General features: G+C 40.2%; 1 protein-coding gene across 2 annotated transcripts in view; it reads right to left on the minus strand.

Annotated features, from left to right (window-relative positions):
- Positions 1–507: 507 nt before the first annotated feature.
- Positions 508–13748, minus strand: part of INO80D (INO80 complex subunit D) — a 45589-nt gene continuing 32348 nt past the window's right edge. Inside the window, exons 12-13 of one of the 2 annotated variants that reach the window (XR_004081654.1) lie at positions 2576–13477; positions 508–1820 (exon numbers count right to left, since the gene is read on the minus strand). Coding sequence is in view for 1 of the 2 variants with exons in the window: in XM_005415914.3 (XP_005415971.1) it covers positions 12309–13477 (1169 nt within the window). In the remaining variant the exon portion in view is untranslated. The remainder of the gene's footprint in view (positions 1821–2575; positions 13478–13748) is intronic. The other variant, XM_005415914.3, reaches the window with a different exon arrangement.

A 13748-nucleotide genomic window follows, 5' to 3' on the forward strand; every position in this document is an offset into this window, starting at 1 on the left:
CTGAGCAGAGCACCAAGCAACATCATTTCTCATTCACATGCTAATCACCAAATAATGCCAAACTCCAACTTAACCAGTTTTGTTGATGAAGAAAGTATATATTTTTTAAATCTCAGAAAACATAACAACATACATGAGAAAATTCTATTCTATACCCCTTAAATTATACTTCCTCAAACTGGAAAACAGGATGAAGAGGATCTGGTCTCCAGACCAGTGATCCAGAGCTAGAAAGCACTATAATTAGAACCAGGACTGAGACTGAAGACCCCAGGTTGTTAGCAAAACTAATTAGCTAATGTCATTAGAAAGCAACAGAGAATAAGCAAGAGCCGACTCAGACTCTACAGCAATCTAAGCAAAGGACAGTTTAATAACTGTACTTACGGTATCATTTAAAAGGAAAAAAATCACTTCATGGATTAGATTTCATCCTGGGCAATATCCATACATCTTGGACTTGGCAAAATGGCTTGGAGAAGAGGGTTTCATCATAGTAAACACAGCTACTTCACAGCAAGATTTATTAATACATCCAAAAGAAAGAAAGAAAATCATTTTGTCACACTATATACAGATAATACATACAGTGTTTTATACACATATTACATCAGTTTTTACACAAGAAAAATATACATAAAAATGTAAACTTTTGTATACAAAAACCCTTAAACAAATTAAACAAGGACCAGATAACAAAAGGAGACCAATCTATTATCATTTAATTGATTTTTTTTTAAATGGTAATACAGTACATTCATTGAGAAGTATGAGGAACATGTGAGCCAACCTTTCCTATTTAAAGGGAAAGTACAAACACAAGCTTTCCTCCCCGCCCCTGGAATGCTGTCTGTGAGCCTCCAGCACTAGAGGTGGTGTGAGTTGCCATTGCTGCCAGGGCCCCTGAAGGAAGGAGCCCTTGTTCACCACACTGTCCCCAAGGGACACACGCACAGAAGCGAGCTGGGCTGAGCTGTTTGTGTGTATTAGCCAGGCTTCCAGCTAATACCATGAGACGGGACGCGGCAGTGCCCGTTTGTATGTTCCCTTTAAGCAGTCATTCAGTGGATTAGCCTTGCTGGAGGAAGTTGCTTATTTTTCCCAATGTATGGTATGCTGAACACATGTGTCAGATATGAGAGGGAAGAAGGAAGGGGTGTAAGAGACTGCTAATCCTTGCTACCATGCAGTTACTTCAAAATCAGGTACATTTGCAAGCTACAATTCACTGGTTCAAAATACACTGCCTCACCTTTGCTTTCCCACTGCAACTTGTTTACATTTTAAACTCTAGTGACCGAACAACTGTATGAGGCTCTTTGTTACAAGGCTGTTTCTGATATCAAAGCATGATCAAGCTACCTTTAAAATGACACCAAACGCAAACTTCTCGGAGACAGCCTTAAAAAGGGAGAGCATTCCCTCTAAGCACTTCAGATTGTCCATTTGCCACCTTATTTTATAAAGTCTAGGATAAATATATTTACCCTGAACTGCAAAAAGGATATTGGTTGAGCTTCTGACATCTGTTTTGCTCCATTTGCAGATAAATATTTTTGGGAATTGGAGGGAAAAAATCCCCCAAAACAAACCCAAATTTTAAAACCTCGGGCATAAAAGTAAGAAGGGAATTATTTAACATGTTGGTGAAAAAACAGTTGCAGAAACTTGAACTTGTTGGAAACAAACAGACGATAGATTCCAATGAAGGCTTCTCACATTAAATAAGTTAGACGGGTTACAGACATCTTCAATAAAAACATCCATCCTCCACAAAGTATGTTAAAATGAAACACAATAGTGATGCACTGGTATTTCTCCTAAAAAGGACAGAAGGACATGAAATCTCCTTAGTGATATCAGTACTATTGAATGTAGGAGGTGAACAATGATTTACAAAAGTAATGAGGGGAAAAGAAAATCATGAATCATTTATTATAATTGGACAAAAGGGGGATGGGGCAGAATGTAATTACTGTATGCTTCAGAATTCTTTGAAGGAAATAAATACTTAGAAACTTGTGTTTCCATTTCTTTCACCTAAATGAGGGTGGAAATAAGGGCTTGTCTGCTTGCTTTTGGTTTTTTTGTTTCCTTTTTTTTCTTTTCCTTTTTAAAATAACAACCCTTCTAGTAAAAATTCAAAAGACAATTATAAATGGCTTTAGATAATTAAAAGTCTCCTTTTTAAAATAAAACTTTGATAACACATTTCTCCATTTCTTCTATATAATGCAGCTTCAGTGAAAACAAGTAATAAGGGACAGCAATTTGCAAAAAAAAAAATTGAGAAAAAAAAATGCCAACCAAGTTTCATAACATAGACACATGTATATGCAGGACATCTACACTCTATATACATATTTAATATAGGTATGCATGAGTATATATCAGGAGATAACCAACAGGTACATTCTCCATGTACACAAACTGAAATAGCATAATAGGCGTGTGCGTATCAATCCACACTGTCCCCACGCAGTACACAGACATCCCATACACACGCCCCAACATATGTATCATAGAAGCCATGTGTGACTGCATGAAAGCTCAGATGGAACAGTACACCAGTTACCTTTTTCTAATAGAAATGCAAGGAAGACAAAATTCCATGGCTGAATTGTGGCCAAGAAAAATTGTGTCATAGCCATATTGAAAACATGGAATCCAGTATGGCTCGATGACAGAATTGGAGCAGCATTCTCCTCTGAAACTGAAGCCTAAGACACACAGCACTTCAATGTGACTGAGCAGGTTGCTGACAGCTGCTTTCTGCTAAAAGGATATAGAAGCTCCATTTAGCCAGAAAACAGAAAATAAAACACCTAAGCCCATAATTTACTTGCATAAGCAATATTACCCAATACACAACCAGATGCAAAGTGCTAGCATGTTAATGGTCAACTCTGCACTCCATTTTAAAATCTGTTTTATGGTAAAGAGTAACAAACTGTGTTTCTTTTGATATGTTTGATGACAACCCCATTGCTCAAAACAGAGCACAGGGCTGCCTTCTGTTTACTTCCTGTGTTATGGGAGATACAAATCAAACTTCATTTTCTCCCTAGGGTTGAAAATTGGAAGGTAGTATTTGGTGGGTGCAGTTTTCTCATTTTGACCATTTAAATATAATGCTGGGTTAACCTTTTAATATGCTAGGAAGCTCTGCATCAGGTTCCATGAAAAGTTTGTATTCATCTGCAAATCAATCACAGTCCTACTGAATCACAATTGAAGCTGGGGAAGTTGCATAAGTTCAAGCAGATGCTCAGGGCCCAATTCAGCTACCACTCCAGTCACCAAGAGAATTTCCCTCATGCATAAGCAGAGCTGGATTGGGCCATTAAAGCTGATTGCTGCTAGCAAGAGAAACTGCAGAGATGCAGGGACAAGGAGGAGCTGGAATGGAGGCAATGGAGCAGAGAAGCAGAAGAAGTTGGCATTTTGCAAGAGGCCTCAACAAGACTAAATATAAAACAAAAGCAGAGACACAGAAAGGAAACTCCACTGCGAAGGCTGAGGTAACACAAGCCAATGGTGGCCAAGCTCAGATCAGTCTCTGAGTCTTCCAGACCCCTCAGAAGAATTTAAAACAACTTGTCTGGCACAAGTGCTTACCTGTTACACATCTGTTATGTGGATAGTCCCTCTCTTTAGCTCACACACTCACTCATGTTACAGCTAATGTACAGGTGTGTGACACAAGGTATATTCCACCTGTCAATCTGTATACATGTATATACAGATTTAGATTGATTGCATTCATACATATTTATTGTACATCAGGAGGGCAAGTCCACATTCAGCAAAATGCTTCTGTTATCTCAAATACAGATACACCTCTCTGTACACAAAAATGGGTCTATTCTCCTCCATAAAGGCATAAAGATTTATGCTCCTAATTCCCATTACCACCAAATAAGCAGAAGAAAAGGCCTCTGACAACTTCCACCTCCCTACCCTTTTGCCTATATGCATATGTGCCAGAAACAAATTGTGGAGAGAAGGAAAGGGAGAGGGATGCCTGGGGGAGCATCAACATCATGATATGGAGGGGAATTAAAAAAAAAAATCGCAAAAAATTTCAAATTTCCGTTCAATACTAGAAGCTCTGTTTTTCTAGAAAGGTTTTTAAAGTCACCGGGATCATCATAAAAGTGACACTGTATGAATAAATAACAATTAGGCTACTTTCTCCAGCCTAAATAGAACAATATGAAGAGTAAGCCAATCTGAAGAATGTTTCTGACTTCTCACAATTTCAAGTGAGAGCTCCCATAAAGAAATCTTTCTTCTCGAATTATGAAAAAAAGGTAAGTGGTCACAATCAAATTCAGAATTTCACAGCCTAAATGAAACTCCCTTGACTGAATGCATATTTTGTTCTGCAATCCCACAACAGAAATTTTGGGGCAAAATTGATACACACATATCCTCAGAAGAGAAAAAAAATCTACTTTGGTGACAAGGTCCTTTTATGGAATGGAGACCACTGCACAAACAGCACCCCTTACAATCTAATTGGAAAACACAAGAATGCTGATTGACAACATTTTCCAAGTCAGACCATAGGAGATTCAGGTATTAATTGGCAAAGATACAGCAATTCTCATGCCTCTCCATCCCATTGAATGCAAACCTTCCCATTCAGTTTGTTCTGCAAAACTCCTTTCTTCCATCACTCCTCTTCCCCCATTTGTTTTATTTAAAGGCTGTCTTTGGGAGCTTGGTATTTTCATGGCATTTTAAACAGGGCTCAAAGTAATTCATTTGAAAAACAGTAAAATTGACATGATATCAGAGTTAGCCTTATAACAGAAGATTATATAGTAGAGAGTTTCAGTTATTTATATAACAGTGAGGACATAACAACCCCCTACTAAATAATCACATTTCTACAATACATTCCATCACCTCTTGACTACTTTTCTCTTTACAAAACTATGACCTACATACAATATACACATTCGTATCACACATACATCCCCCCCAATGCATATTTTTTGTGTGTATATATAATACATACATGCACACAAGCAGTCTAATTCTATTTATAAGTCACAGTGGGAATTCCTTTGTGAGGAAAGGAGGGGAAAATTCCTGAATAAGACACTGTAGATTCCTAATGTTCCAACTTTTCAAATTCCAACTCACAGAGCTAACTGGAAATAAATACATTAAAAAAAAAGAAAAGGTCTTACAAACTTGGTTCACAACTCCCAGCTACAGTAGTTGGATTTTTAAATTTGATCTATTTACCCTGTAACTAAATTTCTAATCATAGGTACAAACCACGGATAAATTATTGCAGAATGTAACACTCAAAATTTAAAAAGAGTTATAGGAACAGTAAGATAAGGGTTAAAAAGAGTTCTATACTTGTTGATACAGGATACCATTTTATTTTATTTATATATGTATCTATATATAGATATAGATATCTGCAAGGTAGCAAAGAATAGCTGTACACCTTGACACGGCAAAGATCCAGTGTAAAAAGGTGCTTCACTAGTTTGTTTTTCCAAAAAAGCTTGTATATAATTTTATAGCTATTAAAAACACATATGCAACATAATTCATTACACTCAATACAGCTTTAGTATAAAACTTATAATTTATGAGGTGATGTTAATAGCATAAATTAATATACCATTTCTCTTAAAATCTACAATAAGTATTCTGAAAGCTCATTGGGGAAGGGTATCTTTAAATAAAAAGTTTAAAGCTGAGCGTGATGAAAAAGATTCTGTATGTTGAAGTTGAGATGAGAGCCCCGAGAAGAGAAAGAGTCCGTAAGCCAGACACTGTTGACTATAAAACTGAACAAAGATTTCTCCTTCTTGCGCTCTCACTTAGGTGACGCTCTACTTAAATTATTATTTACTTTTAAAACTATTAACTTTTTTCTTTTTTTCTTTTTTTTTCTTTTTTTTTCTTTTTTTCTTTTTTTGTTAACTGCCCTTATTTCCACAAGGAATCCCTGAGACATACCCAAAACTGTACAGTGAAGGTCATCACTGTTCAGAGAAACTGGTTCAACCCCTTCTGGTAGGATGTAGCTATTTTGCATGAGAATCAAAATGTCCATCACTTCAGAATGAATCTACTTGCACCAGAACCAACTACACTGTTTAAGATGCAGGTTAGAGAGTCATTTCAGGGTAAATCAGTCCACTCCAAGGTAGAAGCCAAAGCCATCGCAGTTAGCTACATCAGAGCAATCTGCACCAAAGTTAAAGTTTTCCAGAGGATATCTGGGAACGTTACCTATCCGGAGTTCATCTCCGTGGGCACCAGCTGACAAGGAGAAAGCAGGTTAAACATTAGCATCACTGGACCAAGTTCAACATGCCTATGTGGTTGACACATGGGTAACTCTGGACATCTCACTGTGTGTGTGTTTGGGGGACTAGCGAGAGGAAGAGGAGGAAGAATGCATTTTTCTACAACAAGTACACTTTATGGTCAAAAGCCTAAGGTTCATCCTATTCACTTTCAGACCAAATTCTACAACCTATAGTAGACTGAAAAGGTGCTAACACTTACTTCAAGGAGACAGATAAAGAAAGCCTTTTCCAACTATTGCCCTCAACTTACAGCCATGCTCACTTTGTCCTTTCATGCTTCCACTACATTACTTCATTCCACAGTAGCTACAAAAGGGGCAGAGTAAAACAGGGCAAAGCAAAGAACTCAACAACCACAAGAAGTACCAGACAGCAAAGGGAAAATAGTCAATACCATTTGGGATCTTTTTTTAAAAAGAGACTGGAGACACAAATGAGAGAATTGTTTTAAGATGCATCTTTTCTAACTCCTTCTCCTTCCTCAAACTTTTTTTCCCAACAACAGTGCCTTTGTCTAGTTTTAAAGACAAGACTAAAACTTTAACTGATCAGAACTAAGGTCTCCTATGACCAGACCTCTCCCAAAGTCCAAGCTGAAGTTTAGTGAACACAAATATAGATTTTTGTCACCAACTCTCCTTACTTTTATTTGGGCTTGAATGTATTAAGAAAGAGTAATTTAAATTTTAATTCGTGACTTTCTACTGATACACATCTCAAATGAAGAGGAACTTCTCAGAAGGTAAAATCTTGCTAAAAATGCCACAATGTTCACTGCTAGCATGTGCACTCCCATCATCAATGTTGTACCCTCAGCATCTAGTTCATGACATATTAGCATGCTGTGAAACATCTCCCTACTGACTGATCTGAAAAATACTTTGATCTATTGCACTGTCATTCTAGCATCCAAATATATGTTATGAATTGCAGAAATCTCTCCTCCTGTTCATCTTACAGTCAGAGATTTGCTCAGAACCATAGAAGACTCACCAGCTGGCATAACTTACATTGGAGAAGTGTCTGAGAATGGGAAAACAGATGCAAGAATGATGAAGAATGTGGAGTGGAAGGAAATAAAGGAGGTACAAGAAGTAGCCCACAAATCCCCATCATTAAACGTTACCCAGAAGATCAGAAAGACCTTGTGGTCAGAAGGTGAGAAAGACCTAAAGATCCAGCCAGCACACTAGCCCCAGACTATTCCTTCCGTTACTATTTCTGCCACTACTTGCAAGAGGTCTGCACAGGAGACTCCTTCACATGTAGAAATACAAAAGGAAAAATACCCCAGCAGTTCCACCAGGGAAGCTGCCTGGACAGCCACACAAATGTCTCACTGCCGAAGGTCCCTGCAGGTAACTTTTCTATGGTTTGTTGGCTGAAAGCACCTCCTACCACTCTCCTGCAAGTCTTCAAAGGTTAACTGCAGGTAGCTGATCTTCTAAAAATGTTTTCCTCTTCTCTGCCCAAAGGCTCATATTGCTGGAGAATTCATGAGCAGATTTAGCTCACTGCAGCACAAAGACAGGGAGAAATACCCATGGAGGCCTGACAATGCCTGCAGGGATATCCAGCAGCAAGGAGGCTGCAGGAGCTCAGGGAGCAGCTGGAGCTCAGAAGCAGCATAGGTAGCCACCAGAACCAGCTTCTCTGGGAAGAAAACTGCCCACTGTCTATTGTACATCTTTGCAGGACTCCCTTGGCAAGCAGATTCAAACCCAGAGTGCATTTAGATGTGGTTACAGCAGGATGAAGCTTCAAACTGAATTTGGCTACTGGTTTGCAGGTTCGGTCCTAGGTGTTTTGTCTTGGCCATTCCCCTAAAGCCAGTAACAGCTCACAATAGAATATCCTAATTTTTCAATACTCATCTTCCTTTTATTAAAAAAAAAAAAAAAGGCCACTTCCCTTGGCTTCTCTCTGCTATTAGGTACAATTCCTCTTTGACAATTTATTTTCTCTGATTTTTGCCTAGCAGGCAATAAGCTTCTCAGGGCTTTCAGTGCTTTCCAAACCAGAACTGCAAATCCCCATTTTCAGTTGGAAATCTAGCTGTTGCCATTTTCCCCACAGTGCCTGAGGCAGACCTGCAACTGTGCTACCTCTCAGCATTATCAATTTAGTGCCTTTATGCTCAGCCATACATAGAAGCATGCTAGTAATGAGAAGGGATCTAAGCAAGAACCCAGAGGAGCTGGAAGGCAGGAGGAGACAGAGTTCTTGTATCATAATTATGAAGCCAAAGAACAAATCAACTTTGAGGAATCTAAGTGCAAATGGTTCCCCTCAAAGCTGGTGTAAGGTCTTCCTGGGTGAAAGGAAACGTCAAAGCACGTCTTAGAGAATGCCTTATGCACCAGGAGAGCATGAAGCTATTCCTGATAAGCCTCTGTACATTGTCAAAATTCATCTTGTGTTAAAATACTTTTGTACAGAGACTAATTGAGGTGCTATTATTGCCAAAATTTTGTAAATTATGTCTTAATTTTTTTCATTCTTTAAAACTCCAATCTTATGTGAAGGAATTAACTTTTAGGTTCAACTAGCCTTATTCCATTTGTCAACACATAAAGGGCACAACAGGTATTGAGCATCTGAAATTGCTACACTGGCTCTTTGGTGAAGGGGTGACAAGAATGCTAATTGCTATAAGAGCTGATACTCAAAAACATTTGTGAGGGAGCATGGAATCTAGTTGGGAACCACATAAATAACAGCCTCGAGGACCACCTTAACCAGGCCAGCAGGATTTCCCAGAGGAAGAGGTGTGAAATATCTCTGACTACACATACCACTCAATTAGATCTCTTGCATCCAACAGTAAGACACTGATGCACTGAAGTCAACATGTTGTGTGGGTGCAGAAACGCACCTGGAATGATCCACCTTGTAAAGCTAAGATCAAGACCCGTAACTGCTCGGCAGCCATGTAACCATGAAATCGGTGGTAGTGAAAAAATGAGAGGTGAACCAGGAAAAGGCAAGAGTGGTGGCCTGCTTCAGAACACTGTGGCAGACAGGACAGGGAGATTCCTATTTCAATTGTATACAAACTGAAGTTTATTTTTGAAAGTGCAGCTTTATTGCAAACTTAGTTTGCTCGTGGAAGAATGTAACGCAGTCAGTTTTCAGGGAAGAGTTGTCAAGTGATACACAACGATTGAAATCTAAGTGGGGAAAAGACTTGATGTCCCAAGCTACTTTAAAGAAATGCTGGTACATAAAGGCCATTGATTTCAAATGGTAATCATGGACCTCCATCACTCTGACAGCTTCTGAAATTCCCTATCTAATCAATGCACAGATGAGGAGCTGGGTTCTGTTCTGAGTTAGACCAGTACAAACTCACCATGACCTTAGACTGAAAAGGTCCTCTGTAATTTAAACCAACACAACCAAGCAGAACTCAGCTCTCAGCTCCTATTATCCTCTTTCTCCCCCCCCAGCATTTGCTAAGAAAGAGAAATATGGTGTGGGGCAAATATACTCTGCACTAGCTGCAGCTTCATTAGAAGTTTGATGGGCACAAGAACCATTTCAAGACCAAAGTCCTGAAACCAATACATAGAAATTAACACCCTCTAAAATTACATGAATTAAGCAGATTAAGGAATTAACCATTTGGTATACTAGTTCTCCACTTTTTTTCAGTCAGACATCACAGCACATTGAAGAAGGTATATGAACACAACAAAAATCATCTGCAAATCAAGCAGTTGTCTCCTCAACAAAGTATGGGTAACATAATATAAAAATAAATAAAAGCCTTGTCAGATTTGCCTCATTCACAATATCACTGGGCATTCCTCAATCAGCAGGACAATCACAAGCAGGATTTCATAGGCTTCAATTAAACTTTTTATGTGGTTTAAAAACATTTAAGTGTTACAAACATATTTAAATCACCACTTAAAATATTCGGTTTATATTATTAAGATCTATTTTACTAAGTATGAAATAATGACTTCATAACAACAGAAGCATGAAAATAATTTTTGTTTCTTCCACCCACATACACCTGCAATTTCAGAAAAAGACATATGCATCATCCATACTCTTTTATATTTAAAGAGGACAGATCGTTCAAGAAAAGAGGGATAATATGATTGCTACAATAATAAGAAGACACAAGACCTATCCCATTTAAACTCTGTTCCTTAGGAAGATTGAAGGAGAGGTTTGGGTCAGATATTTTGGTGTGTGCCTGACTGCTAACAAAATGAATTTCTATAGCAACTAAACTTCATTCAGTGATCCTTTGCTCAGAAAATTTATTAAGCCTTCCTATTACATGTGCTTGGTTCTCTTAATTTCCTGAAATAGACTAGAATTCACACAGGTAGAATAAAATCCATCGTCTACAGTACAAGACTGAAATGTAGAATTTTCTATTTTCTCTCATCTGCATCTCTGAAACAAACCAAGAAGAGTAGAGACTTGTATTAAACAGGATCTACTTTTACAGTCAAAGCCAGGGTACAGTAGCAAGTACAGCCCTAGAGAGTCACGAGCAAATTCCTTCTTGATAAGGAGATGCAAGTGAACACCTCAGAATTTCTGCGGCAATTACCTCTTGGTTTAAAGAACAAAATTAAAAAATAATTATTATTTTAAGAAATGAAAAACCTAGCTGACTCTTTTCTTTAGGAATTGCAATTACTACCAAAGAGTGAATGCTGCCATTAGCAGGTGATCAGCACAAACTAAACCATCCTGCAGACAGAAGGAATTGTTACCTATTTTGCATTAGTGATTTCTCTTTTGGTTTGCCATGACTGCTGATGGGTACCTGCTAGTTCTTTACATACATTCAGCTTCCCAAACAGAGCATCAAACCCCTACAAGTGTTGGAAAAACGATATGGCTGTCAGGGGATTAAAAACTGTCCAAGAAAGTCTCCCTAGTTAGACATATTGTGAGAAATGCATCCATTTGAAACTTGCAATGGGTCTGACCTAGACTTGTGTGGATGGGCAGAAAACCAACCTAATTCTTCCTGTTTCAGCTGGGAAATTCCTGTCAGCCTGTCAGGTGAAGAGTTCTGGACAAAGACACACTTGAAAAGGCAAATCATCAATGCTACAAGGCCACAGTAATTCAGCAAGGAAGGAAATTTCTCACAGAAATCTTCTCTAATCCATGATCTATATTTCAATCCTTCTGTTTCTTTTTGTTTTCCTGGGCTAACTTCATAACAGCCTTCAAATTTATGGGCAACCAGTCAACTGATCTCTTTGTTACTCAACGAATTACAAATCGTGATAATAAAAAAAACCAAAAATCAGCATGCAGTAAGAACAGTGACCAGTTCTGGAAGGGGACAACTACTTCTTTACCAAAAGAACAAAAGGAATCGCTGCTCCCTGCACCCCAAACACACACACACACAGAGGAGGTCAAGAGACTATTTCAAGAAACTGCCAAACTCATCCTTGAATTGTGATCTTGATTTAGGACTTCAGTGCACTCTCAAATTAATGTGTGCAGCCAAGTTTTCTATGCCAAATGCTACCTTTGGAAAAAGAGTAAATTAAAAAAAAAAAAATAAGAGACTTCTGCCCACTGGAAAATCTTCTACCAGATGCTAATGGGATGGCAAGCACTGATCCGAACCCTAGGGAACAGTAACATGCATCAGTGATCTGAGGTATCTTCCCATTTCTAGGTCTTACTGCTAAAATCATTTACATCCAGTAACTGTGCTGTATCCTTAAGGAATTATTGGGGAACAGTGAACCTGCCTGCAATAAATGAGCACCGGTGCCTAACGAGCACATGTGAATGCTACAGCAAGGTTCACAGAGGGCTAACCCTGGTCAGTACTGAAGCAGGGGTCTTCTTCTCAACCCCCTCTTAAAAAAAAGGGAAGAGAAGACAGACAAAATAAAGAGAAAGGAAAAAAGGAAAGATAGAAAACACAGGTCCCCCATCTACCTGCAGGGAGCCAGGCAGACAAGCTCAGTTGGAGGTGGTGAAGGGCGCGGATGCGTTATTGGTACTGGTAGCGGTGGCACCGGTCACTGCGAAGCCCGTGGGAGGAGCTATGGAGCTGTGGCTGGGCTGCAGGTCCTTGGGAATGCCACTGTGGGAGCTCAGCTGGTGCCCAAAGGCTGCGCTGAACTGAGGGAGTTGTTGTTTGGGGGAGGTGGAGCCCATGAGTTCAGCGGAGGCAGGACCCATGCCACTGAAACTGGTCTGCGGTAACCCCGGAAGCACACTGGAGCTGTTGGGGGTCACAGTGGCGAAGGCAGGCTGTGTGGTCTCTGAGTGCGAGGTGGTAGGTGGTGTGGACAGGGAGGTGGACAGGAGGTGTCCATCTGCACCAAGAAGGTTGCTAAACGGAGAGGGGTCCCCAAGATTGACAGGAAGATTTCCCCAGTGAGTTCTGGGGTTGACCACCCCGCTAAGTGGCACATCCAGCTGCGTTGGGAGCAAGTGCTGTGCCATCATGGGCATCTCTGCTGAGAAGGTAGCTGCCAAGTTATCACCAGAAAAGGATGTGGTGTGAGGGGATGTGATATGGTCACTGTAGGGAGACGGCACATGCTCACTATCATAATGGCTTCCATGGGGTGAAGAGTGTGAATGGTCACTGCTGTATTGCTGTCGTGAGGTGATCAGGTCATCTGCCTTGCTCAGCAGCTGGGCAGGGTGGGGCCTCTGGGAGGCATGGCTGCCATCATGAAGTCCATGAAACTGTCCCGGGAAGGCTCTCTCCCCAAGGCCACTCTGGCTTATCAGAGTGGCAGAAGTAAGGCCAACGTTGGCTGGGGCTGAGAACTGCCCCTGGATCTGCCCTGCCAGGGGCGTAGGTGGGTTGGACAAGGTAGCAGAACGGAGCAAGTTCTCATCCAGCTCCAGAGCGGAGAAATTATCGTGTACTATACGCCCATTCAACAGCTCCCCCAGATCCGTGTTAACCTCTCGACTCAAGGACTGCATTCCTGGAGCTCCAGCCCCTGTAGAGAACACCCCTATCGCTCTATCTGACAGCTCCTGAACTGGCACACCATCTGTCTGTGTAAGTACTCCAATGGTACTCAGGCACTCAAGAGAAGTCACAGCCTGCAGGGCCCGTTCCAGTTCTTCAGCCTCTTCTGTGGTTGGAAGAAGATCTCCATTTTTACCTGCAGAAACAGGGACACCACCAGTTAGTGCACTGCTCTCAGGTAAGCCTGGCCCTGGCACTCAAAGGATGAAGATGTACAGACAGTTCAGTACAGAGTTGGATTGTATGATAACCTTCCAGCATGGCTTGCAGTACATAGAAAGTGTCATTCATCAGTGTTCACTAGACAAGCAAGGTAAGAAAACCATGAAATTACACCTTCCTCTTCAATGGAAATCCCCCTCTTCCCCTTCTCTTCCACATACTATAGTAGGAGATGCCTCTTAAAC

Source organism: Geospiza fortis, unplaced genomic scaffold (assembly GCF_000277835.1).
Source record: "Geospiza fortis unplaced genomic scaffold, GeoFor_1.0 scaffold112, whole genome shotgun sequence".
Lineage (NCBI taxonomy): Eukaryota > Metazoa > Chordata > Aves > Passeriformes > Thraupidae > Geospiza > Geospiza fortis.